The sequence below is a fragment of the Grammomys surdaster genome, unplaced genomic scaffold (genome assembly GCF_004785775.1).
Source record: "Grammomys surdaster isolate TR1022 unplaced genomic scaffold, NIH_TR_1.0 126187, whole genome shotgun sequence".
Lineage (NCBI taxonomy): Eukaryota > Metazoa > Chordata > Mammalia > Rodentia > Muridae > Grammomys > Grammomys surdaster.
Genome location: NW_021620993.1, coordinates 7,058,829 through 7,085,758, shown reverse-complemented (window position 1 = coordinate 7,085,758; position 26,930 = coordinate 7,058,829). Strand labels below are relative to the sequence as shown.

The 26,930-nt window shown below is 50.3% G+C and overlaps 2 protein-coding genes and 1 long non-coding RNA gene across 6 annotated transcripts in view; 1 reads left to right on the top strand and 2 right to left on the bottom strand.

Annotated features, from left to right (window-relative positions):
• The window catches only part of Sfi1 (SFI1 centrin binding protein), a 66,753-nt gene extending 57,477 nt beyond the window's left edge, over window positions 1-9,276 (top strand). The window contains exons 22-33 of the mRNA XM_028758133.1: window positions 1,385-1,481; window positions 3,705-3,865; window positions 4,281-4,355; window positions 4,939-5,013; window positions 5,128-5,304; window positions 5,377-5,633; window positions 6,361-6,465; window positions 6,589-6,775; window positions 7,803-7,941; window positions 8,049-8,127; window positions 8,831-8,942; window positions 9,024-9,276. Of these exons, the coding sequence (XP_028613966.1) occupies window positions 1,385-1,481; window positions 3,705-3,865; window positions 4,281-4,355; window positions 4,939-5,013; window positions 5,128-5,304; window positions 5,377-5,633; window positions 6,361-6,465; window positions 6,589-6,775; window positions 7,803-7,941; window positions 8,049-8,127; window positions 8,831-8,942; window positions 9,024-9,128 (1,569 nt within the window). The 3' untranslated portion in view covers window positions 9,129-9,276. The remainder of the gene's footprint in view (window positions 1-1,384; window positions 1,482-3,704; window positions 3,866-4,280; window positions 4,356-4,938; window positions 5,014-5,127; window positions 5,305-5,376; window positions 5,634-6,360; window positions 6,466-6,588; window positions 6,776-7,802; window positions 7,942-8,048; window positions 8,128-8,830; window positions 8,943-9,023) is intronic.
• LOC114612986 lies at window positions 1,400-3,782 on the bottom strand. The gene is made up of 3 exons (XR_003710114.1): window positions 3,694-3,782; window positions 1,832-2,048; window positions 1,400-1,492 (listed from the first exon to the last, which is right to left on the bottom strand). It is a non-coding gene; the product is annotated as an uncharacterized LOC114612986 (long non-coding RNA).
• The window catches only part of Pisd (phosphatidylserine decarboxylase), a 50,715-nt gene continuing 32,995 nt past the window's right edge, over window positions 9,211-26,930 (bottom strand). Inside the window, exons 1-7 of one of the 4 annotated variants that reach the window (XM_028758135.1) lie at window positions 15,141-15,408; window positions 13,530-13,695; window positions 12,099-12,335; window positions 11,756-11,894; window positions 11,392-11,529; window positions 10,973-11,133; window positions 9,211-10,425 (exon numbers count right to left, since the gene is read on the bottom strand). In XM_028758135.1, coding sequence (XP_028613968.1) covers window positions 10,201-10,425; window positions 10,973-11,133; window positions 11,392-11,529; window positions 11,756-11,894; window positions 12,099-12,335; window positions 13,530-13,695; window positions 15,141-15,193 — 1,119 coding nt within the window. In that variant the 5' untranslated portion in view covers window positions 15,194-15,408 and the 3' untranslated portion in view covers window positions 9,211-10,200. Of the gene's footprint in view, window positions 10,426-10,972; window positions 11,134-11,391; window positions 11,530-11,755; window positions 11,895-12,098; window positions 12,336-13,529; window positions 13,696-15,140; window positions 15,409-26,930 lie in introns of those variants that run through there. The other 3 variants (XM_028758136.1, XM_028758137.1, XM_028758134.1) reach the window with 3 other exon arrangements.

Here is a 26,930-nt window from a genome sequence, read left to right as displayed (position 1 = left end):
CGTGCTTTGTCTGGTTCCCTGATTTCTTTAAATGTGTTTAGTGGTGCTGGTGAGATGTTCAAGCATAAGGACTGTAGTTCAAATCCCCAGCACCCACATAAAGTTGAACATGACTATGTGTAGCTGGTCTTTGGTACTTTGTGAGTTCTTTTTCTCACCTTTTATCCTTCCTGGTTTCACTCCCAATCACTAGATAGGAGATATATATATATATCCCTGATCTAATTTCTTTCTTTTTGTTTCTTCTTTGAGCACAACTACTCACAAACTGCAACCAACCCCTCTAAATGACTGGCAGCCACCAACTGCCTATCAGGGCTCTAGCCTTTATATATCCTCTGAAAACTTCCCAGAATTCCAAATGTCACGTGATCTGCACCTGGCAAACTACACCCCTGCTAGAGCATGAGGCAGTCTTGGTCAGCTGCTGCAGACAGTCTGAAGCAGCCCCACATCCCCAAACCTGAAATTGAAACCAAAGCACATTCTCATCACTACCACTGTGTGTGTCTGTAACTCTGTCCTGGAGTTAGAGTCAAACTAAGAGGATCCTAGGACCTCACTGTCTAGGCAGTCAGCCAGAACAGGGAGATTCAGCCTCAGAGACTTTGTCTTAGAAAATGGATGGAGAGTGGCTGAGGAAGACATTGGATTTTTGGGCCCTCTACACCCATACACATGTGCACAGAGATACATGCATATGCTCCACACAGAGGATTTTGTGTTCTCTTTTGAGATATGGTTTTACTACTTAGCCCCAGCTAAACTGGAACGCACTATGTAGATCAGGCTGGCCTCGAACTCACAGAAATCTATTTGTCTTTGCTACCCAAGTTCTGGGATTGTGTACCACAACACACTACCCAGAAAGGGTTTTGTTACCAGGTTTCCTGTGTAAGAAAAGATATTCCAGGTGGTGGTAGTGTACACCTTTAATCTCAACACTCAGAAGGCAGAGACAAGTGGAACTCTGTGAGTTTGAAGCCAGCCTGGTCTACAGAATGAGTTCCAGAACAGAGAGCCAGGGCTGCACAGAGAAACCCTGTCTTGGAAAACAAAAGAGGGAAAAAAAGAAGAAAGAATTAATATAATGATAAACAAAAATGGAGTATACTCTATGTAACAACTTCATTTCTTATGGCACAATATGAAGTTTAAATCCTCCTGATAGGAAAGTCTCAGTGTCTGAGTTGTCAGATTTCCCTTTAAGGGACCTGAAGCCACAACCCAGGAGTGTGCAGATAGATTGCTACTTCCTGGATATGTTTGAGAGCCAACTGTTAACTCCTCAAGGTCTTACCTTAAGAGGACGCAGCATTGGTCACAGTGTTTCCTTGATATCCAAGTATGAAATGACCACTGTCTCTTCCCTGCCTGTCCACAGGTCCTGGTCCAGTGGCGGGAGGTTACATCAGTGCAGATGTATTACCGACAAAAGGAGGCAGCCGCCCTCAGGGAGGCCCGGAAAGCACTGGATAGAGGTAAGAGAGCCCTATGGGAACAAACGACAATGGGAGGAGTGTCAACACAGGACTTCCTAAAGCTTTGTGTGCTCTACGGGCTCTGTCCATGTGTCCTCTTCCCTGATCCTCCCATGACCAGGAGGCTTCAAACAAGAGCTCATTTTTCTCCGTGTCAGAGGCCAAAGGCTCTGGAAGAGAATCCTTGCTGGGCACCTCTAGCTTCTGGTTGTTGCCATCTCTGGTTTTCTTTGGTGATGTGTGTGTGTGTGTGTGTACATATATATAGATAATTGATACTATATGATATATATTTATATAATATATAAATTTATTAACTGAGATTTAAAATAATATTATCCACATTATACCTGAGGTGCTCAGAATCCAGTACTTGTCCTTGAGGCTGGACCTTAATAGTCAGTACAGAGTAGCTGGGGTCTTACTGGGACAGGAAGCAGGAATAACAAGGTGGCTATGTAGTCTTCCAGGTAGGATGCTCAGTGGTCCCTTCGTGGTGCTGGAAGCCCAGAAATTTCCCAGAGAACTGTTTATTCTTAGTCCATGTAGCTTGAAATGCTGATTTTGCTATGAGCAAAGGAATGAACAGTTGAAGAACCAACAGGGCCATCTCTGAAGAACTTTTCTTAAAATGGTCAGTGGCACAGGCATGTCCTTGGAACAAGGACTTTAGGGAGCTAAGTACAAACTACCATTTGTGGGAGGGATGCAGTAGCACTGTGGTTTGGTGCCTTTCTTGTTTTGTTTTATTTGTTTTTGAAGTGGGATCTCTTTATAGTCTTGGGTGTCCTGGAACTCACTATGTAGACCAGGCTGGCCTCCAACTCACAGAAATGTGTATGCCTCTGCCTCCTGAGTTAAAGGCCTGTGTTCATTGTCTTGTCTGATATTAGACCTCAGGATTTCTGCCACACCTTTTTAGAGCCCAGGGGAAAATGTCCTTAGACACAGGAATAGATTTTACCAAGTACAGGCTTGTAGTCCCAGCACTGGGAAGGCAGGAAGGAGGCATGCTGGAGCAGGGAGCTTGAGGGCAACCTAGAGCACACAGTGAGCACCCTTCCGCTTTCTTCCTCCCATTCTTTTCTTTGTAAGATTACATCATTTCCTCCTTCCCTCTCCTCCCCACAAACCACTTTTTGCTCTCTTTCATCCTGACCTCTGTTTTTGTTGTTATTATGTATCCTGCTCAGTCGGTAGGTCTTAGTAGTCTTAGTATCTGGTAAGCTCTTTCCCGAGAAAGACTTTTTCTCCCACTCTCAGCAGGTCTTAGTTCCCTAAGAAGTTCTTTGAATAGAGGTGAGGCCTCATGGGCATTTCCCCTTCCACTGTGGCATGTCCATCAGTGTCCCTGTTTGGCTCATATTTGGGCAGTCATGTTGATGGCTTCTGTCATTACTAGGAGACACATTCACACAGCAAACTCCCTGATCTTCAGGTTCTTAGAATCTTTTCTTCCCCAAAATGTTCCTGAGCCTCAGGTGTGGGAGTGTTTTGTAGATGTATCCATTGGGTCTGGGTTCCATAACTCTGCATTTTGTTCCCCTCTACTTCAGTACCTTCCTGTTAAGTTGTTCCTTAGTGATGATGCTATAGAGGTAGCTAGGAAGATAGGTACACTTAAGGCTGCACCCAAGATGTGAAATGGCTGGTAGACACCATCCAAGATAAACCTCATGACTGCTACCTTCTCTGGAGCCTATGAATGGAGGTACCTCCTGTATTAGGCATTCCCAGGCCCCAGGACATGGCCTACACCGTGGGGCTCAGAGAGATCAGTTTATTACTTTTCATACCTCAGACTCACTTGACTTCATTCTCTGAGCTTTATTTCTTGCCTCTTAAAATGAGGCTGTACCTTCTCCAAGGCTGGGCTCCCGCAGGAAGCTCCCCTTTGGGACTAAGAGTCTCCTTCTCCATGCCTAGCAGCTATTGGTGTTGCTGTGTGGGGCCTGGGACACCTGCAATGACTGTGAAAAGCTATGGGACAACACTTGGAGATGCAGCAGCAAAAAGAAATTCTAATTCCAGTTTCCACACTGCAGAGATGACCAGGCCTGGCTGGCCTTCCACAATGGCTATGGATCCTGTGGTGTTTTTTTCTCACAAAAGGCTGGCGGGCACATCATATAACCTCTCCACTCTCTAAGCCCTTCCTGTGCCACAAAGTTACATATGAATGAAAATCCTGTACAGTTTTCAGCGGGCTTACATCTGCTTCAGGTCGTCTCCGGAACTGGTTTCAGCACTGGCGGTTCTGTAGCCAGAGGGAGGCCCAGCAGAAATTCCAGCTGGAACAGGCGGCTCAGCATTACCACTGGCAGCTGCTGATGGAAGCAATGGCCAGGTGGAAGGCACACCATCTGGGGTGTGTCAGAAAGAAGGTGAGGCACATGGTAGCAGCTTTCCAAGCTCTGCATGAGTCAGAGGTGTCTTGGGCAGGTGCCTGTGTCTTGGGAAGGGGTCTCCAGACAGAACTCTGGGCAGCAAGTATTAGTGCTGGGATCCTGCAGAAACAAGGCTGCAGGAGTTGCTGCAGGCTCCCATAAACGTAGGAATAGCCAGCCTCAGAATCAAGTCTACCTCAGAAGGCTGCTCAGAAGAGAAATCTGCTTTCTCCTGGCCCCTGACTTTTTAGGTCTGCAGAAACTATGGGGCTATCAGACCCCTAACCTGGGCAGGAGTCCTTGGCGTCTGGGACAGCTCTTGGTAGAAAGGTGTTCACTTGGGAGGAGGCTGGGGATAGACCCTGAGTTAGGTGATGTGTGAAGTCTGACTCCTTGTGCATTTGCTTTCCAGTTTCTGCAGAGGCAAGCTGCCCAGCTTCTGGCACAGAGACTTGGTCGAGCCTGCTTCTGCCAGTGGAGGAAGCAGGTGAGAACCAGTGTAGCACTTTCTGCCTACTGGCAAGACTTTAATACTGTCTTTGTCCCAGGGCTCCATCCCTGTGCCCCACCCCAACCCCTCGCACTATCAGCTTCCTTCAGATGCCATTTGTAGAAGGCTAGTCTCTTTGATTCAGGTTTCTCTTACAGTGTCATCTTAAACACACTGGAATAATACCCCAAATTTAATGTGAAATGAATTTTAAGTCTTTGTTGGGGTTTCGGTAGAAAACCAGAAGGCCACACAGTCTGCTCAGCAAAGCCAAGTTGATAGTCCACTCTTGCTCTAGGCTGGAGAGCCTTGGGCTCTGCTCCAGGCTCCCACAGCATTGCTCTGTGAACCTGTTGACTCTGTCCATTCACCACCTCTGACTGCTCTGTGCTTTCTTCCCTTTGTACTGTCCATTTTTGTTCATACTCCCTGAGTATATTACTATGTCAAGGTCAGGTTGAGGCTGGGACCTGAACCCTTCCCAGGAGGAGGGAAGATGGTTTAGCTGTTGAGCTGAGAGTAGCTATTACCATGTTTGCCTATGCATTCCTCTGAAGAACCCACTCTTTCTGGCCCACAGCTGGCAGTCAGGAAGCAAGAACAGTGGGGTACAGCCCGGGCCCTGTGGTTCTGGGCCTTCTCACTACAGGCAAAGGTAATGGTTCTACAATTCCCTGGCTACTCTTACCTTCAGGGGCTGCTCTGTAGGCTGGGTCATGGGATCCCTCATGGAAGCCTCAGTCTCATCTCTTGCCCTCTCTTCTGCAAGGTGTGGACTGCATGGCTGGGCTTTGTACTTGAGAAGAGGAGGAAGAAGGCACGGCTGGAACGGGCTATGCAAGCCTACCACGAGCAGCTCCTACAGGAGGGTGCCACACGCCTTCTGCGCTTCACAGCTGGTATGAAGGCCTTCCGGCAGCAGCTCCAGGCCCAGCAGCAGCTCCAGGTAAGCCAGAGCTGCTGGTAAGGAACTGGCAGGGCAGAGCAGGGCAGGAGCTGATGAGAAACTGTGTTGTAGGCAGCCCACAGCCTCCACTGTGCAGTCCGCCATTGTGCTGAGCTCTGGAAAAAGAAGGTACTTGGTCCAGGCAAGACTTTTCAACCACCAGAACCCATCACATTCAGCAAGAGAGTGACATTTAAGGATTCCTCTCTCTTTGGACGTGCTGCTGAAGCTGGAGATACCCTGGAGACAAAGCAGCTGCGAGCTCCTCCATCTCAGGGAGTCCTGGGTAGCTTGGCAGTAGCTGCTGGGGAGCCCTGCCTCCTAGACCTGTGAGTGGCCTGTGGTTCACCTCTGCCTCTAGTCCTAGAGCAAAACCTGGGTGCACACATGAGGGACAAACAGCCGTAGGAAGGACAAGACAAGAGTGCCACAGCCTCATCACACCAGGGTGAATGCTCTGTGAGGCCATTCTTCCCTGGGCATTGGAGAGTCAGTGGAATTTCCCAATTTGTTCTGAGGAGACTGTTGTCCCTTACCGCGTGACGTCTACTTCTCCCTGTTTATGAGGCTCAGCAGTCAAGCCCTCATGCCTTGTCTTAAGCTTGTAGCCTCCCTCCTTCCCTGTCAGAAGCTGCACTTGTTGTGGGTCCCCAATCTTTTCTCCACCTCCTTGGATGCCTTCTCACACTCCTATGCGCACCACTCTTGAGAGGCAGTTGTCATTCCCAGAGTAACCAGCACTGAGTCTCAGAACTCATGATGGGTAGAGTGTTCATCCCTGCTCTGTCCCCTTCACCCCTAACCTTGGTAGGACCCTGAATGTCTCACAGGGTCTTCTGATAGGAAATAACACATACTGTCAGCTTGCTGTGAAGGTCAAAAGAAACAGGTGCAGCTCTAGCACCCAGGAATCAGGCAGACTGTAAGTTCATGTTGAGTTGTCTAGGCTCAGACCTACCCTGTGGACATCCCTGTAAAAGGCCAAGGCCTGAACCTTAGAGATCTCAGGTCTCCCTGCAGACCTTGTCAGTCCAAGGATAAGAATTTTCTCTCCAGCAATGTGGCCCGCTCATCACGGAAACAGCCCCGGCGTCCATCCTTCCTGCTGGAGCGTTTGGGGAGCCAGAGGTCTCCAGAGTGGTGCACCCTTGGGGAGCAGCAGTAAGTTGAATGGTTGTGAGTCCAAAGGCACCGGAAACTATGTGGTCCTATATTTTATTGGATATGTGGTCCCTTTAATCCAGAAAAAGGTTCCATGGTGTGACCAGATCTACTTCTGCTCAGGTTAGAGAAGCCCCCAGAAAAGGGACAAAGCATGGCTCTGCTAGAAGGCTCTTCCCTGATGAGACCCTTTCTACCTGTGGTCCTGCCCAATGTTTCTGGTCCGAAGCTGCCTCCTACAGCAAGTCCAGGCCTGGAGCTGCTGCGTCCTTCCTCCTTCATGCCCCATGGGGTGGGAGATGCTGCCAGGGTGAGTTCTCCACTGGGCTGTCACTCACTCTCCTTTGTCCTTCTTCCAGCCCTTACTACTCTTCTTTCTAGAATACCTTGATCACGCAACAAGCTTGGGTGCCCTGCACACCAGGCCTCAAACACAGCAGTGGCTAATTTGCTAACACCCCAGCCCTTGAAAAATGTCTGGTGACAGGACAACCAGAACCACCTTATGGGCAGGCTCCCAGCAGGACCTCTGGTCTTGGGGGAAGCGGAAGAAATTGAGAATTGGCTGTTGTAGAGCACAAGTGCTGGGGCAGCCATGAGCTGTAGCCTCTCACTGTAGGGGTGACAGTCTGTTGGGGACTGTGGGGCAAAACTTACTATGGTAGGTATGGAGAGGGAGGAAAAGGAATCCAGGGTCACTTAAGAAAGAATTCTTTTATTAAAAGATAGAATCTGGGGTGGGTCCAGTGTCTGGTGAGACAGTTGGTTCCCTTTACCCTATCAGATCTGGGAGAGCAGCACTCAGCTGGCCTTGAAGGCTGTATCTATGGTACAGGGCAAAGTGTCATTTAGAAGAGCATAGGGGACACGGGGTCCTGGGCAGAGGTAGCCAGGGAGTGCTCCTGAAAACAGCTGGCATCTCCTAAAAGTTGGTGCTGACTGGGGAGGGGTGGAGACAGGAAGGAGGCAGTTTGTGGTGATACATGCCTGGTAACAGAAGTGACATACCCCAGTCCCAGCACTTAGGCGGTAGAGGCCGGAGGCCGGAGAGCTCAAAATGAGCCTGAGCTTTATAGCAAGACTCTGTCTCAGTCAATTAGTATTTAAATAAGTATTTTAAAAATAGTGGCACATAGGAGAGAAGACTTGGGGGCGCCAGAGTGGTGGGACAGGAGTGCTGCCCTGGACCAGTCTTCCCCTGAGGCTGAACAGGCAGGGCAAGACTTTGTGTGTGCTGGCTTGTTACTCCTGTCACCAGCTATGAATCAGGTCAGGACCCACTTCCCGGGGTCCCTACTAGCTTCCTTGTTCAGCATCCACCCCCTTTTCCTCTACAGGTATCACCAAAGCCCAGCATCCCTGGACCTCAATCTTACAGGTGCCCATCCTTAACCAGGGACCCTGATCCCCATCTCCTCCTCCATGGAGATTCCACAAGCACCAGGACTGGGCCTGGTTATGGCTCTGAGGCTATAGGTGAGCATGTCAAGGCACTGGGCCACCCTCCTACCAAAGCCCTACCAGTCTCTCTGGTTCTAAAGGCGATGGTGGGCAAGGTCAGGCTTACCTTCTTGTTGCTGCAGGCCACACAGAGCTCGAGGCTGAGTTGGAGGGGATCCAGCAGCAGTTACAACACTACCAAACCACCAAGCAGAACCTTTGGTGAGGCCCACCGAGTGCCCTGGGACCTGTCTATGGGAATAGCTGTGGCTGGGAAAGGCAGTTGGTTCTATTTCCTGCAGCAGAGGCTGGGAAATGGAACAGGCAGGGCAAGGCTTTGTGTCTGCTAGCTAGTCATCCTTGTCACTGCAAGGCCCAGTGGGCTATGAATAAGAACAGGACCCACTTCCCAGGGTCCCTATTAGCTTCCTTGTTCAGCATCCACCCCTTTTCTTCTACACCTGTTGTGCTCTAACTCTAGGGGGTGGGGTAAGTGTCCTCAGGTACCTTTATCCACTCTAGGAAGGGCCAAGTTGACATTACCTAGGAATGGAAGTCCTGCTTTCCATTTGGAGGCTATGTAAAGCCAAGCAAGACTTGCCTGGGTTCTGTTACCTACCCAACCAGCATAACTGTAATGCTGACAAGGGACAGACACCGTGGGCCTGGGCCCTAGTTACACCCAGTGTTCTGGGGACTGTTGACATTCAGCAGCTTTCAGAGGCCTCAGTGAAAAAGACTGGTACCCCTAGAAAGGGACAGAAGAGTTGTTTTCACACAGGCTCACATGAGTTGCTGTTTGCCGGGGAAAGACAGAAGATTATCAGTCATTCTCTAGAAGCACTTTATTAGCAAGTACGCCTCTTCAAAGGGCTCCCTTGAGGCTATGCCAAGAACCCAGCCCGATAGGTGTCCCCATCTCCAGGTCATGTCAGCGACAAGCCAACAGCCTGCGTAGGTGGCTGGAGCTAAGCCAGGAGGAGCCAAGATCTGAGGACCTTCACCAAGAAGAGCAGGTGAAATCAGAACTGGAGGAGGTAAGACCCAGGTCAGCATGGGGCCAGCCCCTGGCTGTTCTTCCTTTCAGCTTATCTGATCCCTCCCTCCACTGTCCCCAGGTGGAACTACAGATCCAGCAGCTGACTAAGGAGCTCGAGGCCCAGCGTGAGCCTGTTGGTGCATGCATTGCTCGTGTTCGGGCCCTGAGGCGGGCTCTGTGCTAGTGGGCTCGCCCCTAGGGGACAGGTGCCATCCTTCACAAGGCCTTGAACACCCCACCATCAACAACAAAATACAAGACTATAGTAGTTTTTTGTTTTTTTTTTTTAATGTTTTCAAATGTCTTGCAATTAAATGAATTACTGTTCAGAAGTCTCCTACTTTTCATACAAAATACCGTACTACTGATACAGTTGAAAAAGTTAAATGATTTCTCCTTAAGGAGAAATTCATGGCATTCCCAAGATCAACATGGACTCTGGTCTTGTCCCTACCACAGGGTTCCCCGTGGCCTGCATACCTGTTTCTAGGCACTGACCACTATACCCTCTGCCCCCAACACAGTCCCTAGACCAATAGCAGCATGTCCCCTACTTCTGCAGGGCTGGGCCTCCACCTGCCCCTTCACTCCAGACTCTACCAGGCAAGCCAGTAATTCTTGACGACCAGCAAAAGGATTCAGCCAGCTTCTCAGGGCCTACAAAGATCGACATCATTAGTCACTGTCCTCAGAAGACACTGGCAGAGTCCAGGATAACACATCCAGCAATGTATCAATGACTTTACTTTTCCAGCAAGCAGACAGGTGAAATTTGGGAGCAGAAAGCAGTTATGAAGGCTGTGTGGCCTGCTCTAGGAAGACAGTGGCTCCACAGTCTGTGCCCAGGAGGCACCTCACCCTGTGCAATGAGGGAAGGCAGAGAAGCCAGAGTGAGCAGAAGGCCCTGAGACTGGGGGTAGGGGAGCAGAGGGTGTGGTAGTGCATAACCATTCTCACAATACACAGCCGGGAGTTTGGCATTGGGGTGGGGGGAAGGGAGGCTGTGGCTTGCACAGAATTTTAAAACACCCCTCAAAATGATTTTGGGGTCAAATCACACCCATTCACACTCTTTAAAGGGGCCTAGGTCCTGACAGACTCAGAAACTCTCCTCGGCACCTCTGGACAGGCAGGAACAAATCATTCAGGTCCTATAAGGTCTGCCCCGCAGTGGCCCTCACAGACAGCCTGGGGCTCCGCTGAAGACCCTCATGCTCCTGTGTGGAAAGATCCCTTGGCAGTCACAACCAAGAGGATTAGAGGGAGCCCAGTGCTTCCCCAAAGCGGATCTTCTGCCCTGCCTTCAGCCTGAAGTTGAAGTCCTTGGGTGCCTCAAAGATGAGCACAATGGTGGAGCCCAAGTTGAACTCGCCGAGGGGCTCGCCCTTGCGAAGGAGAATGCCCTCCTTGTTGGCATGTGTTACAAAGCTCAGGTCATTGTAGGAGCCCTTGCTGTACCTGGGGCTGTTTGTGTGCAGGTCCTAGGGGCAAGAAGGTAAGTTAATTAGCCTTGTTGCCTGTCCTCAACCCTGCCCAGCCCAGGTGGCAGAGACAGCCTCTCAGGGCAAAGGCCTATCTAATCAACACTCCCAATACCTGCTGTGATCTTGACAAGGAGGGGCGGGGTCAGATATAAATGCTACAAGGCTAGCTAGCGCCAGCAGCAGGCAGTAACACCTAAAAAGGCAGAGTGGGTACCAGATTTTCTCACACAAGCGAACTCTACACTTCTGCATGTTCCATGTTTGCCTCTGATCAGGGTTCCTGGCAGAAGCAGTGTGTTAGGAGTGGGATTGGTTCCTTCACCTCACTAGCCATCTCCAGACAGGTGAATGGCCACAGATTGGGCAACAGGGTGAGGGAGGCTGAGCTGGTATGGGTGTCTGCAGAGCAGCTGTTCAGCAGAGCCAAGCCTGGTCAGAGCTGGAATATCCCTCCCCCACCACAATATTTATAAGCCCAAAGATCTGGCTGTACTGCAAATGAAGAGGTTGGACCCAAGAGGTTTGGCCTGTGGCCTTTGCTCACTCGGTCAAAGTGGATGTGGATAGAGCCCACATTGGTGGCTCCCACTGCTGTCAACGAGAAGAACCCATGTTTCCAGTCTCCAGTTAGGACTACACGCTCATTGTGACAGAAGAGTTCTTTGATCCATCGGGCCATGCCAGGGTTCACTGACATCAGGGAACCTGAAGAGACGAGAACATGCTACTTTCTGCTCAGAGCCTGACTGTTCACATCAGAATGGCCGCAGAGCCATAGGGACTCACAGGCCAAGTGTTCCAAATTCTAAGCAGGATCCCAGGTACCCTTGCCTCGAGCCAGCCAGCCTTAAGTAGTCATCTCCTCGCCTTGACAACACCAGCCTAAAGCTCAGTCCTCTCAGGTCAAAAGGACAAGGGCCTCTAATGCCCACAGAGGCATCTCTCTCCCACCCCTGGGCATACCTGGGAAGTGGCGCCGATGTGAGACAGTCCAGTCAGTAGGGGAGTGGAAGCAGTGGTAGTCTCCTGGGGCCAGGTAGATGACACAGTGGTAGAGCTCATTCCCTTCCCGGGTGACCAGCTGGTTTCTGAAGGAAGAGGCTGTGGGGTGGGACAGAGACAAGCTCCAGACACCGTTCATCCCACAGTGAGCACCTGTACATGGCCTGCATGGAGCCCAGCTGGAGGCTCCAATGAAGACTTGGCCACATAGCAGCAGCCTGCTGCCCCAAAGCCTTCCCAGCCTTTATTCTCTCTGCCCGTATGCCTTTTGTTATTAGCCTTTGCTGTCTACCCCAGCTCCAACCCTGACTAAGCAGTGACCCACCTGGAGGGAAGGGCAGGTCCTCTGTAAAGGCTCGAGGGCCCAGGAACGACTCTAAGGAGTAGGTTACGCCCTTTACCTGCTCCACCTCAGAGTTCTTCACCTGCCCAAAGGTGAGGATCTTGCCATCTGATGGGCTGGTCTGGAGAAGACAGAGTTTTGATGCTAAGGAGGGGTAGTTCTCACCTTCAGTGGCTCCCGAACTCTACCACTCAGGGAGTGCCAGTCCAGGTCATTAGGGAGCATCCCAGAGCACCACAGCCAGTGCGGAGCTGCTGAACCTGGCTTAGAGGCAGACAAGGATTTCATTTCCTAATGAAGAACGGAGGCAAGGGCCAGGCCTTACCACACAGTGCAAGCCACAGACAGGCCGTGCCTGAGGCTTCAGCTTACGACGGAAGAGCTCGCTTAGGTTGCGGTAGTGATGCAGGTCTTCCACAGCAGCCTCTGTCATGTTCACCCCAAAGGTCCAGATATACAGGCTGTAGACTGGCCTCCGGAGCCAGTAAGGAAGTTCTACCTGGTTGAGGCGACCACAGGCCCGTGACAGCAAACGTGTTGGCACAGACTTATACAGGGACACCTGTAGGCCACAGTGCAAGAGGCTGAGTTGGTCACAGATTGAGTGCTTTCATACACTCCAACCCCCACCCCACATAAGTGAGAGAAAGAAACTCTAGAGAAGCCACCACAAAGGCCCAAGTGTTCAGGCTGGTTTGTGAGATGGCTGTTTCTCAGAAGGAACCAGACTGTGCTCACCAAATACTCAAAGGCTGGATATACACGTAGCCTGTATCATTTTTGCTATTTCATACAAAGGTCAAAGAGCAGCAGCCTTAGTCCCAGAGTGGAGGCTGGGCTGAATAGGCTTGGTTCTTACAAATGGAAGATGGGGACAGAAATAGACCTGGTGCAGCCTGAAAGACTACCAAGAGGCACACTACCCTTATCCCAGCTCACCGCCCACATTCCAGACAACTCAACGGCATCAGGCTCCCAAAAGCAAAAGGGCAGCCCTACAGTCCAGAGCATCCTCTTCAAAGGATCGTGCTTTCATTCCCATATCTACAACATCACCCTGCCATATCTGCACCTGAGCAAGCCCATGGGCTCTCCACAGAGGTAGGAGGAAACTTTTGTTACCCCTCTAGTACAGAGCATCAGGAGACAGGCCGAGGTCCTGCAGAACTCTTGAGTGTCTGCTACCACTGCTGTGCTAGCAGCACCAACTCCCTTAGGAGTGAAGTAAGTTTTTACAGTCCTTCCCTACACTAAATCAGTGTCTCCTGGCTGATGGTTAGTGACTTGGACAGAGCAATACCATCAAGTGGCCCTAGGCTATGCTCTAGTGTCTAGTATACTCCCTTGGGCTTTTGTGGCGCCTACCTAGGCTACCAGTGGCCTAGAAGCAGGGTTTCCTTCTTGAAGTCAGCCTGTCGAGAAGCTGAGAGCAAGAGTGCTGCTTCTCAAGCATGTATTCCACCTAACAGGCCCAGCCTGGCTGCAGCCTTCCTAAACTGCCCTCTGCTATCTAGAATTTACTTGGACTTTTCTTACAATCACCTCTGTTTTCTTCTGCATGTAGAAGTCAGTGACATCGTTTTCTGATTGACAAATTCCCTCCAAAACCAGCGCAGTCACAGAGCTGCCAACCAAGCAATCTTCTCACCACCTTCTCACCCAAGAGTGCAGCCTCTAATAAGTTGTTTCCTTCTCTGGGCCTCACCTTCAGGCCTGTCTAGGGAGGGCCATGGCCAAGAGGCCCATTTACACTTACCCTGCTCATGGGCCTCCATCCCACCTGGCTGAGGGGCCTGAGGACACCGAAGGGCAGGAGGTAGTAGAGGATGGTCAGGGGCCAGGAGCGCAGTTTCAGAGCAGGTCTGGACATACAGCTCAGCTGGCCTAGCCTCCGCCGTAGGGCCAGCTGGGGGAAGTGCAACCTGCAGGACACATGTCCACACATGGCCTGGGTCAGTGCCTAAGTCTGAAGAAAACTGAGGAATGCTCCCTGAGCCAGTGCCATTACTGCTCCTCCCCCAGCAAGCTGTCTCTCCTTCCAATGGAACCAAAGAGTTCCAGCAGGCACTGCATTCCATTCCAACCAACTCTGGTTGTAAGTCAGGGGCCTGGCTGCCTGACTAGTGAGCTTCTTTCCCAGTGTCTCCCACCTGCCAGCTGACTGAGGGGGCAGCAGCAGGCGAGGGGCAGCTCAGGAACGACTCCTAGGAGCCTCTAAGGCAGAGCACCAAGTACAGCAGCAGCCCCAGCAAAAGCCTTGGAGCCCCAATGGAAAGGTGAGGGAATCTGCGGTATACGCACAGCCTCCCATGTTAAGGAAGATTGGGACCCAAAGACAGTTCTGCCCTCCCAGATGCCAGAAAGACAAGACAGTGCCATGAGCCTAGACAGCTGGGCAACACCTGCCAAGTCTTTTGTTACTCCATTGTGGCACCCGGGAATCTTCAGTCTTTTGCTTCCTCTTCTGCTAAATGACAGTGTGTAGCAGTGGCTCCACCACCCGTGTCTGCAAACTCACCCTCAGGCCAGGAGGCTCGTCACCTTGCTCCAAAGCCACCTCCCTGCTCTGCTAGAACCACGTGCAGGACCCATGGGACCCACTAGCTTTACAAGTTCATTGTCTTCTCTCAGCCAGCTTTCCAAAGGCACAGAGAGGCCTTTTCACTGTAAGCTCAGCTTCCTGAATGCAACTAAGTTCCCTGTCACACAGTGGGCATCATGAGACTATACTGCCACCCACTCTGAGAATGTTTGAAAAACCACATTTGATTAAACAAGCTAAGGCTGCCATCTGAGCCATGCTCAAAAGAAGCTGAGTCCTCTGTCTCCTAGAAACTGAGCAAACCAAGGAACAAAAGGGGATTGCGAGTGGCTCAGGCACTAAGACCACAGCACACCAACTGTCCTGCATTCCTCCTTTCTCTTCCACAGGACCCCACTATGTCTTTAAAAAACAAGAAGAGGGACCAAGCAAAGACAAATCAGGGTTTTCCTATGGTCTGCCCTGCCCAAGTCACTACAGAAAAGCAGACACCAATCTGTAAGAGCTTGGGGAGGATCCTTTCTCAGGTGTAGGAAGCAGGGCTCTGGGGTAGGAGAAGGAGGCCTTGGTGCCCTTGCTAAGGACCAAGACACAGGATAGAGGCCCACTGCCCTACCCCCCACCTCCCCCCCCCAACCCCCCGCCAGAGCCATGGGTACCTGAAGTGGGTCTCCTACTCAGGGCACAGAGGATTCCCTCTCCAGGCCCCTTTTGCCAAACCCCTTATTGCCACCTCCACACTGGGGCCACTGGACTTGGTGTCTGACCCTCCTGAGGTGATGCCGGGGTACATTTAAGGTTAGGTCTCAGTGGGCAGCATCTCACCATTTCGCTGCTGCTTGGAGCTCTGGTCCTGGCTGCTTCTCTGACTGACACATCTTGGGTAGGCACAGGGAGAGTGTTGTGAGCCTCCACGAGAGTGCTCGCAAGTATGCTGGCTTGCTTGTTCACTCACTTGCCTTTGTTTTTCTCCTTACTCCCTTCCCCCTCGCCAGAGGAACTTCAGTGTGGTCACTGCTCCAGTTGCTGGTGGCAATGCTTCTAGTTTCGGTTCACTCTTGGTGCCTCACAGGCACAGGTTAGAGGACCACAGCTATTGCAAACAGACAGGTACCAGTCACACACCTGTTTAGACATCCTATTCAGGTCACCTGCTCTGGGTTTGCTGCCAGGCAGAAGCCCTTGTACTAGGCCAGCCCTATCACTCAGGTTTGGTCACCTGTCTGGTCCCTGCTCTGCTGGAGGACAGCAGGTGGGTTAAGCTCTGGGGCTGTCTGCTGGTTGAGAGGTGACCAGACACTGCCACGACTTCTAGGTGCCACAGGGTTCCAAAAGCACAAGGTGGGAATCTGAGCCCTCTGCTCCAGGCTGATGGCCCCTCCCTCAGAGGACCTGACCCATTTTCCACTCAGGTAGCATCTGAAGAATGACAGAAGGGGCAGACAGCCAGGACATCCAGGTAAGGCATCATGTACTGGAAACTGTAACATACTGCAATCCCTCCTGGCCTTAAAGCCTCCAGTACCTGGCTGTGTGTAGTCCAGGCATCTTCACAAGCTGTGCACCTGGGCTATTTCAGAGAAAACTAGTTGGGGGTTGGGCAGCAGCCAGCGCTGAAGCCCAAATCTTCCTACCCGGCTCTTTCAGTATCTCTCCAAAAAAGCACCTAGGCCAGGCCATTCCATGGCAATCTTTAGGGTCCACTGTATGGTCACAGACTCCTCACGGTACAGAAAACAGGGAGAGAAGAGCAACTTCTCTTCACAGCCTCAAGGGCCTGGGGAGTATGGGAGTTCACAGGGCTACGGGGAACCCATGCCTGCTCTCTAGTTGCAATCCCAGCCGTGGAAGGAGTAAGGCCTCTGCCACCACTTTCAGATGAAGAAATGCTGGCTTCAAGAGACAGAGAACAGACTTGGACAAGGACCAGCTAGGCGACATGCAGTGACAACTCATATTGATCGCCCTTACTAAACAAGGGTTTGTGTGTGACACTGATACCTTCATCTCAGCCAGAGGTAAAAATTCCAGCCCTGGCACTGCCTGTGAAAGCCACTGACTGTCAGGTATGCTAGTGGCCTCTGGGAGAGAGACAAGGCGACCAAGGCCTGGGTGTGTACAGATTTCTCCTTGTGACTGAGGAGATGGAAGACTGGCCTACTCTATCATACATATGTCCTCAAACTTCTCTCAAGAGATGCCGGCACCAGATCAGCACACGTGGAAGTCCCACTCCATCCGAGGGTCAGGGCCAGGCTTCAGGGACACCCATGCTTCTGCTCTAGGCTCAGTGAGCCTCTTGCTAACTTTTCCATCCACAGTAACAGTGGGTATTCTCCAACCATTCATTCTACACTGAGTGCATAGACACCGTTCTGGCCGGGCAACTGGGCTCAGGGGTGATGTGCCACCATGTGAGCTAGTGCCAGGCTCTCAGAGACTCTTTCTTTGCTCTACAAAGTCCAGGCTTTGAAACAGGAGCAGAGCTCACACCCAGGATTATTGAGGAAACAAGTATGACTTGTAGAATGTGGGGGGATGACATTCCCCCAAGAACGTGGTTTCCTGTCAAGGTTTCCATACTGTCCTACCAAACAGGATGCTAAGTACGCCAGCTCTGAACACAGGAGCCTGCAAATACAGCTCAGCTAAAACATCGTTTCTCAACCAAGACTCAAGACGAAACCTAGACATTTTGTTCTCCCATAGCACTACAAGGGGCCCTTCTAGGCTGGGGTCTTGGACAAGCTGGGTGGCCCACCAGGGCAGGGTAGCCTGGGTTCCTCCTGCCTTCAGCAAGGCAGGTCACGGGACTAGGGTGAGGAGCTGCTTCCTTGAAGAGGCACTAAGACTTGTCCAAGGGATTGAAGGACCTAGCCTGACCTTGTCCACAGTGAGGGCGTGGACAAGCGGTCTGTTCTTGCCTGTATCACAGTCTTGTCCTACACTGGAACACCTGTGTGTCAACATTTCCTAAAAACAAAAGCCGACCCCACACAGCACCCTGGGAACAAGCTCAGCGAGTCTGCTGTCCAGCCTAGAGCTGCAAGGACAGGGACAGGCCTCAGCAGTCTACTATGTCACCTCCAAAGCTGAGCAACTTCAGCAGCAATGTTCCCATCCTCCCTAGGCCCCAGACCCTCCCCTTGGAGAAGCCCTAGGACCCTCCCTAGTCTCTGAGTGAGTCCTGGACAAGAAGGAGCCCCAAGGCAGGTGAGTGCTGACACCACAGCCTCTTCTGAGAGTCAAGTGCATCCTGGGGAGGCAGGTACAGACTTGGATCACAGCCTGAGCATGTGACCTGGCCCATGAGAACCCAGAGTGATCTCTGGTGAATATACGTCTGACATTGCAGTCCTGAGTGCTGCTCAAGGCCTTGGCAAATCACTGCTGCTCTCCCAGCCTGTTTCTTCATCTGGAAACAGGGAACTTCCTTTGCTCACTTCCCTTGAGACTTAGAACACGGTTATAACCAAAGTCAGACTAACTTCTACCTCAACCCTGGAAATCCCCAAGTCTTACCTCCCTTTCTAGCAAGGGAGACGTACTATGAGAAGGCAAAGGGGCAATTCTGAAAGGGGAGCCTAAGATATGAGCCAGTTCCGCCTAGTAAGTAGGAAGTAAGGGCCGATGCGAGCACATGGGGAGAGTTCTGTGAGGACATGCCATTCTGGGGCTCATACCCATGTCCTTCTCCATCCACCATTGCTTGGGACGCAGGCAAGGATACCTGGTCCCCAATGGAATGAAATATGTCAACTGAAGTCAACAGATGGAGCAGCCCAGTTAGCAGTTATTAAAAGTGCATATGGGTGTGAGAGGTGGGGCATTGAGTGGGCATGTGTGTTTGTGCGTGGGTGGCACAGACGTGCTCTGGGGCTCTGGTTTGCGCAGGAGACGAAAGGCAGGCAGACTCCAACAAGCCCTTCCTGAGCAGGAGTCCTGCAATGCCCAGACCAACCATCTCTGCCACCCTTTCACTCACATCTCCACCCTACAGGTCTTCAGCCATTTCTTCCCCAGTTCCCTGAGGCAGGGCCACCTGGCGGGTGTGTCCAGGGAGGCAGCTAACTCCTGCCTCTGTATTCCTAGACTGGAGACAGACAGACTTCAGAAGTAACAGACAGGAAAATGGATCCTCCCTGGGTGAATCCAGCAATTCTTCTGGGAAATCATGAGCATGGAAGAGGGGACAAAGAGAAGGCTGGATGGCCTGTCATCAAGTCAGCAGCTGAGGGTGGGGTGAGAGAAAGGGGCAGACAAGTGTTCTTCAATTTCTCAAAAAAAAAGAAAAAAACACTTCTCTTGCCCCAAGGCAGAGACAGTATGTCATGGACTCCTTGCCCTCTGAAGTTGGTAAATCTACAATGATGCCTCCCTCTTCCAGGCTGAAAGAGCACAGGGGAAATGCATGCTGGGAGCCCAGGGCTGCCCCCAATGCCTGCCTGTACTTCCCACACCTCCCAGCATCTTGCTCACTTCCTGCACTGCCTTTTGCAGACTAGAGAAGCTACAGGATGTAGAGGAAATGAGCTCAGGCACCCCCCCGCCCCGGGGGGGGGCCCCCCGGATGGGAGGGGGGGACAGGAGAGCAAGACTGTCTAAGAGATTCCCAGGTCCCAGCTGTGAAAGAGCCAACTACCTGTGCTAGAAGACACTCCCACCCAGACCTCCCAGCCTCAGGGACAGGGAAGAGAAAGCACCCTGAAAAGCTTGCCTGCTGCTATAGGTCCCACTTGTGGCTTCTATCAGCTCAGTCACTCCTGAGAACAGCCTCACTTCAGTTTCTGGGCTCTGGTCTTCAGGTCCTCCAGCTTTGGCTAGGTTCTGAAGCTTTAGCCTCAGAGCAGGCAAGGGCTCTGGTTCCTGCTGAGGGTGGGGGCAGGAGGAGCAACACCAGACACTGTTAAAGCTAAACACTCTCTCTGAGCTCCAAGCCAAGCAACAGAAGCCCGGAGGGCCCTTTAAGAGGAGGGGCTACAGCCTGGAGAAAAGAGGAAGAAGCCAGCAGGGGCCGTGGCCCCACCCTGTCATAGCTTCCCGACTGACCAAAGACTGTGACCGCTCCCCACTCAACACCCGGCAGAGCAACATGGGTCCAGCGCTCCCCAGAGGATACCTCCTGGGACTTCAGGGACCCTGAATCTTCAGCTTCTGGCTACGGCCCTTGTCACCAACCCTGAAAGACAGAGGCCTTGTAAAGACTGTCTTCTTCACTACAAAGCTACTTCCAGCATCCCCTCCAGAAGTTCTAAAAATACATTAATCCTTACAATTTCTTTCTACACCTGATAGTGAAGTAACAATGTTAACCCTGGCAACTTCATCTGTCCCCTAGGGCAACAAAACTCTGAGACATAAAGCCTAGACCCTAGACGGAAGGTGGGTGGATGAACAAGAGAAGCTTTTAACAGCCGCCACTCATCCACAGCCTAGAAAACATGCAGTGCTTTCCAAGCTGGAAATACCTTGTGGGATTCGTCTTCTCCTCACACTGGATGGAGGATTCCGGACTGCAGTCGGCAGACCACACGACACCCATAGCCTGCCTGCCCAGCCAGCACTCAACTAACATAGAAGGAAATGAATGGACCCAACATTTTCTAGGGAAGGAGGAAGATGTACTGGAGGATCAGCACTCTATCAGATGAGCTTCATTCGTGGTCAGCTATGTGGTCAGCTCAGCAGTGGCTGAGCGGCCTTGGGGGACTTCGATTTCTCATGCTAGACTACTATAGACCACAAGGAAGGAATTTCATTCCCAAAATAACTTGACTGGAACAAAATGACATCCTGTTAGAGGGCTTAGAGATGGGTGGGTCACAAACCCAAAAAATCACTGACACTGTTTAGACACAGCCCCACACACCTGTCCTCTTCACCTGGATCAAGCCCAAACAAGTGCTATGTGACAAGCTCAATGACTATGCTGTGGCAGAGGCAAGCAGACACCCAGAGGGCCATCCTGTGAGACTTCCCTGATATTATTCACCCATAGCACACCAGGAGACTGGGGACACAGAACGTACAGAAACTGCCTTTATTCACTCTACCTGTGCATCAGTAGACAGTACTAATTAGTCCCTGACCTCTAAAAATTATCTGGAGTCTGGGGGAGTGGCTCAGTTTGTAAAGCACTTGCTTTGCAAGCAGGAGACCTGAGTTCAATCCCTGGGGGCCTGGGCACCACGTGTCTTTTTTGTAAGCAAACACCTTTAAGATTTCTTTTTTTTTTTTTTTTTGTTTTTTTTTTGTTTGTTTGTTTTTCTGTTTTGGTTTTTGGAGACAGGGTTTCTCTGTGTAGCCCTGGCTGTCCTGGAACCTCTGTAGACCAGGCTGGCCTCGAACTCAGAAATCCGCCTGCCTCTGCCTCCCAAGTGCTGGGATTAAAGGCGTGCGCCACCACCGCCCGGCCACCTTTAAGATTTCAAATGATAGTTAACAGAATAATTTCTTTCTGGGGATCCCCACCCTATCATGAGATTAGCTGACTACACAGAGGTCCCTTTGGGATACCCATGCCCCTCTATTCCGGGCCTCTCCTGGCTGAGACTGCCACCTAGTGCCAATGGGAGACTTTGCAGGTTTGAAGACCACTTAGCTGCCAGGAATCTGGAGCTGCTTAGTAGAGCACAGGCTAGACCCAAGATGGGTGACTTTCGTGCATTCCCTGCCTGTACACTGTCTAATACGCTGTGTCAGGGACTAAGTGTATTTGAGAGACAAGGATGGCAGGCACTCACAGTCACCTCTTACCACCCAAGTGTCCAGAGGTACAGTAAATATGGCTGCTATCTCTGAGTAGCACAAGAAGCTCTCAGGGCTGAGAGAAGGGAGTGTGTATTTCTTTAGCTTCTCTCTCTCTCTCTCTCTCTCTCTCTCTCTCTCTCTCTCTCTCTCAAGAGATTTTATTTATTTATTTATTTATTTATTTATTTATTTATTTATTTATTTTATTTTAACAGTACACTGTTGCTGTCTCCAGACACACCAGAAGAGGGCATCAGATACCATTACAGATGGTTGTGAGCCACCATGTGGTTGCTGGGAATTGAACTCTGAACCTCTGGAAAAGCAGTCAGTGCTCTTAACCGCTGAGCCATCTCTCCAGCCACAGGCAGGTTCATTTTCCACATGTCCAGCTAGAAGGCTTGGGCAAACATGAAGTGCTCTTCACACAAGATTCTCTCAGTCCTCCCCAATTCCTCCTTTTTGTTCAGAAATGTCTCTTAGGAACCTCACCATAAACAACTTCTAGAAAGCCCTGTGGCCCAGCGCACTTACCTCCAAGTTGAGAGCGCTACGTGAATACTGAGAGATGGCTTGCTTTAGAGTAGGATAAGCCCAGCAGAGAGCATCCCACAGAATCCCAAGCCTCCAAGTCATCACCTGCCAGCCTAGGAGACAGGCCTTGTTTCCTATTTTACTTTATGCTATCCTGTCCTATTCTACTTCTGTCAGATACCTAGAGTCTCACTCAGTAGCCAGGTTAGCCTGGAACTCACTAAGTAGGTCCCAAATGGCACTGAAATTGTGGCAATCCCCCTGCCTCAACCTCCTAAAATATTGGATTATAGGCTGGCCTTGTTTTTAAACTGCACACGTTTAGACAGAGGCCTCAGTTTTCCCCCACAATGGCAATCCAATGCTAGGGTGGTGATCTCCCAGTGGTCCAGAGTTGTGCCTCAGCTGGGGGAGGCAGGAAGAGAAGTTAGACTGAAGCATGGGTTGGAGGTTGGCCACAGGGCAGCACAGCCTGAACCATCCAATAGACTGGCTGCATGTCTCAGAGCCATGGGTCCCTCACAGAAGCAGCGAAGGTAAGGGGCCTGGAGGTCCCTGAGAGTCCTTCCTCCTCTAGAACTCAGTTCTCTGAGAACAGGCCCAGCAGTGTCAGGAAACTGCCAGAGGCTGAGCAGGTAAGTAGGCTTTCCACAGCCAAGCTCACTACTTGCCCATTTAACATGCACAACTGTTTTTTCAACACTTACTGGGCACTCCTTGCCTGCACATACATACATACATAGCCTCATCTAACAACTGCAGGGAGTCAACAGCAGCCCTGCTTCTAAATAATAATATGGCTACAAAGTCACTTAAAAACTGTCCTAGCATGTGTAGTACTGGCCACAGTTGTGCACAGTTGTGCTGGCACTGTGTGTTCATCTGTGTTAGGCAGCAGCACCCTGAGGTGTGGGGCAGGAAGGAGTGGCTGGTGCTTCACCCGGTCTTGCCTCCCTGTGAGCTGGACAGTGGGAGAACGTACCCCAGAGACAACAAAACGAGAGATGGATCGTAATCTTGTATCCTGTATTAAAAAATAACTCGAGGCTGAGGCTAAAAGTAAGGAGCCAGGGCTAAGTGGTGTCCCTGACCAGCCTAGCATCCCCTAGCCCAAGCCTGGCCTCTGCACAGCTCATCTGACCACGGTTACACAAAAGGCCCAAGATGGAGCCTAAAATAAGCATCCTTCCTTATGTTTCTCAGGCGTATAAAACAGTATTTTAAGGCAAGAATTCACAGTTCAATGTACTTTTAAAAAATGCAAAGAAAAATAAAATACAGCACATGGAGATAGACCAAATATCAGTATTAACAACTACTGGGCAGAGGCGTTCCATGTAGTAACTGATTTTCCTAGCTTTTGTACTCCATACAGAAGTGTTTACAGGGTTGGAGACATGGCTCAGCTGGTAAAGTGCTTGCCTGAGTCTAGATACCAAGGATCCTCATAAATAAAAACTGGTGTGGAAAAAAAAAACCACCAAAACCATAAAAACAAAAACTAAGTGTGCTGTGCCCCAGGGATGACAAACTGAGAGGTAGGTCTCTGTAGGCTCACTACATGGGCAAGTTCCAAGACAGTGAGAGATCTTGTCTCAAAGAGCAGAAGGAGCCCAAGACTGACACCTGAGGTTGTCTTTTGATCTTGACCACACTGCATTTTTCTGTGCCTATACACCACCTGTTTCTGCTCTCCCAAACATATACAAGCATGCACATTAAATAACAAAAGGCTACACAGGAGGTCCCCATGTGTAATCAGACACAAGGGAAGCTGAGGCAGGCAGACCATCAGTCTGATGCTAGCCCTGGAGGCAGGCAGACCATCAGTCTGATGCTAGCCCTGGAGGCAGGCAGACCAGCAGTCTGATGCTAGCCCTGGCTACACACTGAGACTTGCAATAACAACAATAAAGCTGTAGCACTTGGAAAGGTTCTCGGCCTTCTGTGGTGGTTTGAATGAGATGTCCTTCACAGGCTCACAGAGTCATTCTAATGCTTTGTCCCCCAACTGATGACCAGTTTGGAAGGCTTAGGAGGTGTGGCTATGTTGGAGGAGGTGTGTTGCTGGGGGTGGACTTAGAGGTTTCAAAAGCCCAGGCTAGGCCTACTAAGTGTCTCTCTGCCTGCCTGCTGCCTATGGGTCAGGATGTAAGGCTGCTGCTCCACACCATGCCTGTCTGCTTCCCATCACAGTCATAATGGACCGACCTCTGAAACTGTAAGCCAGCCCCAACTAAATGCTTCCTTTAGAAGAATTGTGGTGGTCGTGGTGTCTCTTCACATCACAGCAACAACGAAGGGATCTAGTAGGCCAAGAATGGCAAACAGTTCCAACAAGTCTTGTCTTTCACCTTTCTTCTCCTTGTTCTAGGCCCCAAGGTCTATTCCCTTATTTGGCCATTGATTCATCCTGAGACAAAACACCAAAGTCCACCAATCGAATTCATTATTTGACTAAGACATTCAATCAGGACTTACCAACTCGCCTTAGCACAGACTCTCCCTTCTCTTTAAAAACCTTCTCCTGAAGAAAAACAAAGCAAAACAAAACAAAGACCCTCTCCTGAAAACAGTAACAACAAACCTACCTGCTGCTTTTGTCCCCACACACCTCACTCCTTAATAAATCTTTGTGCTGAGAATTTCGTGTCTGTCTGTCTTGTATGACTCTGAGGGCCCTCTACCAATCCCTTACAAATAGCACAGTAATAAGACACTTTCCTCTCCTTTCTGTTTTGTATGACTGCTGTTTCCCAGAAGCAATGCATCTTGGATAAAATAATTTTAGCCAGTGGTGGTTGCAAACACTTTTAATCCCAGCACTCGGGAGGTAGAGACAGATAGATCTCTGAGTTCCAGGCCAGCCTGGTCTACAGGGCAAGTTCTAGGACAGCTACAGCTACACAGAAAAACCCAGGTCTTTTTTTTTTGGGGGGGGGGAACTGAAAAAAATTATTTTAGATTTTTTTAATGTGTTTGGTATGCATGTATATGTGTATATCACATGCATGCTGGAATTTAGAAGTGGGTGTTAAGCTTCCTCTCCCCTTACAAGGTCCAGCAGCACCTAGAATTCATCCTTATGCAAATAAGGCATCCCAGGACCCTGGCCCCAGGCAGTGACTATACTCACTCCTCAAAGGTTTAAATAGCCTTTGTTTCCCCTATTAACCAAGCTGCCTCACTGAAGCCTGCTTCCTGACAGCCCAGAGTCTGTTGCTTTGCTCACTTGCTGCTTGAGGTCTCTATTCCCCCGCACCCCCTCCCCATCCCATTTCCTGCCTTACTTCCCCATGTAGGATTCACTAGTTGTGACTGCAGGCTGTCATGCAGGGCAGGGAATAATGGGTGTTAGATCTTCTGTGTCAGCCATTAGGCATTTCCACCAGCCTGCTCTCAGAGACCTAGTGGCAGCAGCTTACACCACCATCTGCTGCTGCCAGGTACACCAGGTGCAGTGCATAAAAGGTCCTGGCCACCCCTTATCTGTCTGTCTTGTCTGATCTCTCCTTCTTTCATGTCCCCACTCCAAGCTGGCCTTTCACTCTCCTCCATCTCCCAATAAATCTCTTGCCCCACATCTCAAGTGTGGCTTGATTTCTTATCGGCACACCTTGGCACGTGCCCACCAAAGGTACTCAGGCCACTTTATTCTGACACTCTGGAACTGCAATTATGGTTGTGAGTCATCACACGCTCACAACCACGCTGGGAAGCACGCCTGGTTTCTCTGCAAGAATAAGTGTTCTTAACCACTAAGCCCCTCCACTCCAGTCTCCTAATCTTGTCTTTTGAGATTGGGTCTCTCTCACTGGCTTAGAGCTCATGGATAGGCTAGGAGAGCTGGCCAATAGGGACTCAGGGGCCAATCTGTCTCCACCTCTGCAGCACTGAGTTACAAGTGCACATTACCATTTCTGCTTTTTATACATAGGCTCTTGCAAGAGCCAAAGTTATGCTTTAAGTTTTAATTGCTGTGTCTAAAAGATCCATGAAGCAAAAATGCCTTTAACCTATAAACCCCTTGCCCAAGGACACATACTAGAGGGTACTGTTAACGAGATTAGCAAGGTACATGTTTTTACTCCTGTAAACAAGTTTTTCTGACCCAACTGCACTGGATGTGGTTGACCACATGTGGGTGGAAGTACTTGAGCAGGAAATATAGCAGAATATACAATTGCCCAATTAGATGTAGGCTGGAGGTACGAAGGCAGGAAGTACACTGGATATATATATATGCTTGCCCCTGATTGGACAATACACACCAATGTGGGTTTGCCTTTTTAAGCCTCCACAAAATATAACTGGTTGCCATTTTCTGGGAACCGTGGAATGGACCTGGCCAGAGTACATCATCCTGGCCAGTATTTAATTAAAGCTTGCTTCAAATTTGGCTCAAAATTGTAGTGATTTTATTCTCAGCCAGCGGGATTAACACTCTTGAAGTAGGTCCTTGGGCTTGTATGGCAAGCAGTTTACAGACTGAACCACCTTCCAAGCCCCTCTGTTCTGTTCCAAAGGATTACATATTTACCAAAGAAAAGTGTCCATGGAGCTAAATTTGTTTTGCCCTTGTTTTAGAGACAGATCTTGCTGTCCTGGCTGACCCTAAACTTATGGGTCTAAGCAATATTCGTTCCTCAGCCTTCGAGGTACTAGTAGTCTAGGCATGTGTCACCAATGTCCCCAAGTGTCACCCCCTACTATTATCCTGGCTCAGGCCACTCTGAATGAGACCCTCATGTGTGTTTGCTTTGTTCTGAGACAAGATCTTACTGTGTAACCCTAGCTGTCCTGGAGCTCCCTAGACAGACCAGGCTGCCCTGGGATTAAAGGTGTACATGTACCACATGCTCAGTCCTCTCATTTGTCTTTTATTTTCATGACCTTGTAAGATCAACAGAGAGGTCTGACACTTTTCATGATGAAACCAGTTAAGATTCTCAGGTCCAAAGGAAACTCCGGTTCCCTCAAACTCCAAAAGGCAGTCTTGAACTATAGGAGGAGTTCTGGCAGTTAGACAAAAGCCAACGTTCCTCAGGAACTGTGGAGCTGGCTCCCCTAATACTGAAAGGAGCCATTTCCCTATCACTGGCTATCTGTGCTGCCTTTAGACTATCAAAGCTCATGCTGGCCTCCAGGCTCCCTCAGAATCACGAGTACCAGCTACACACTTCAAAGTTCACACTTGACCTTTCATCCAAAGTTCCAACTCACAGGCTTCCCTCCCCCAGCTACTCATTCTTATAACCCTGCTATTTTCAATATTCTCTCTCTCTCTCTCTCTCTCTCTCTCTCTCTCTCTCTCTCTCTCTCTCTCTCTCT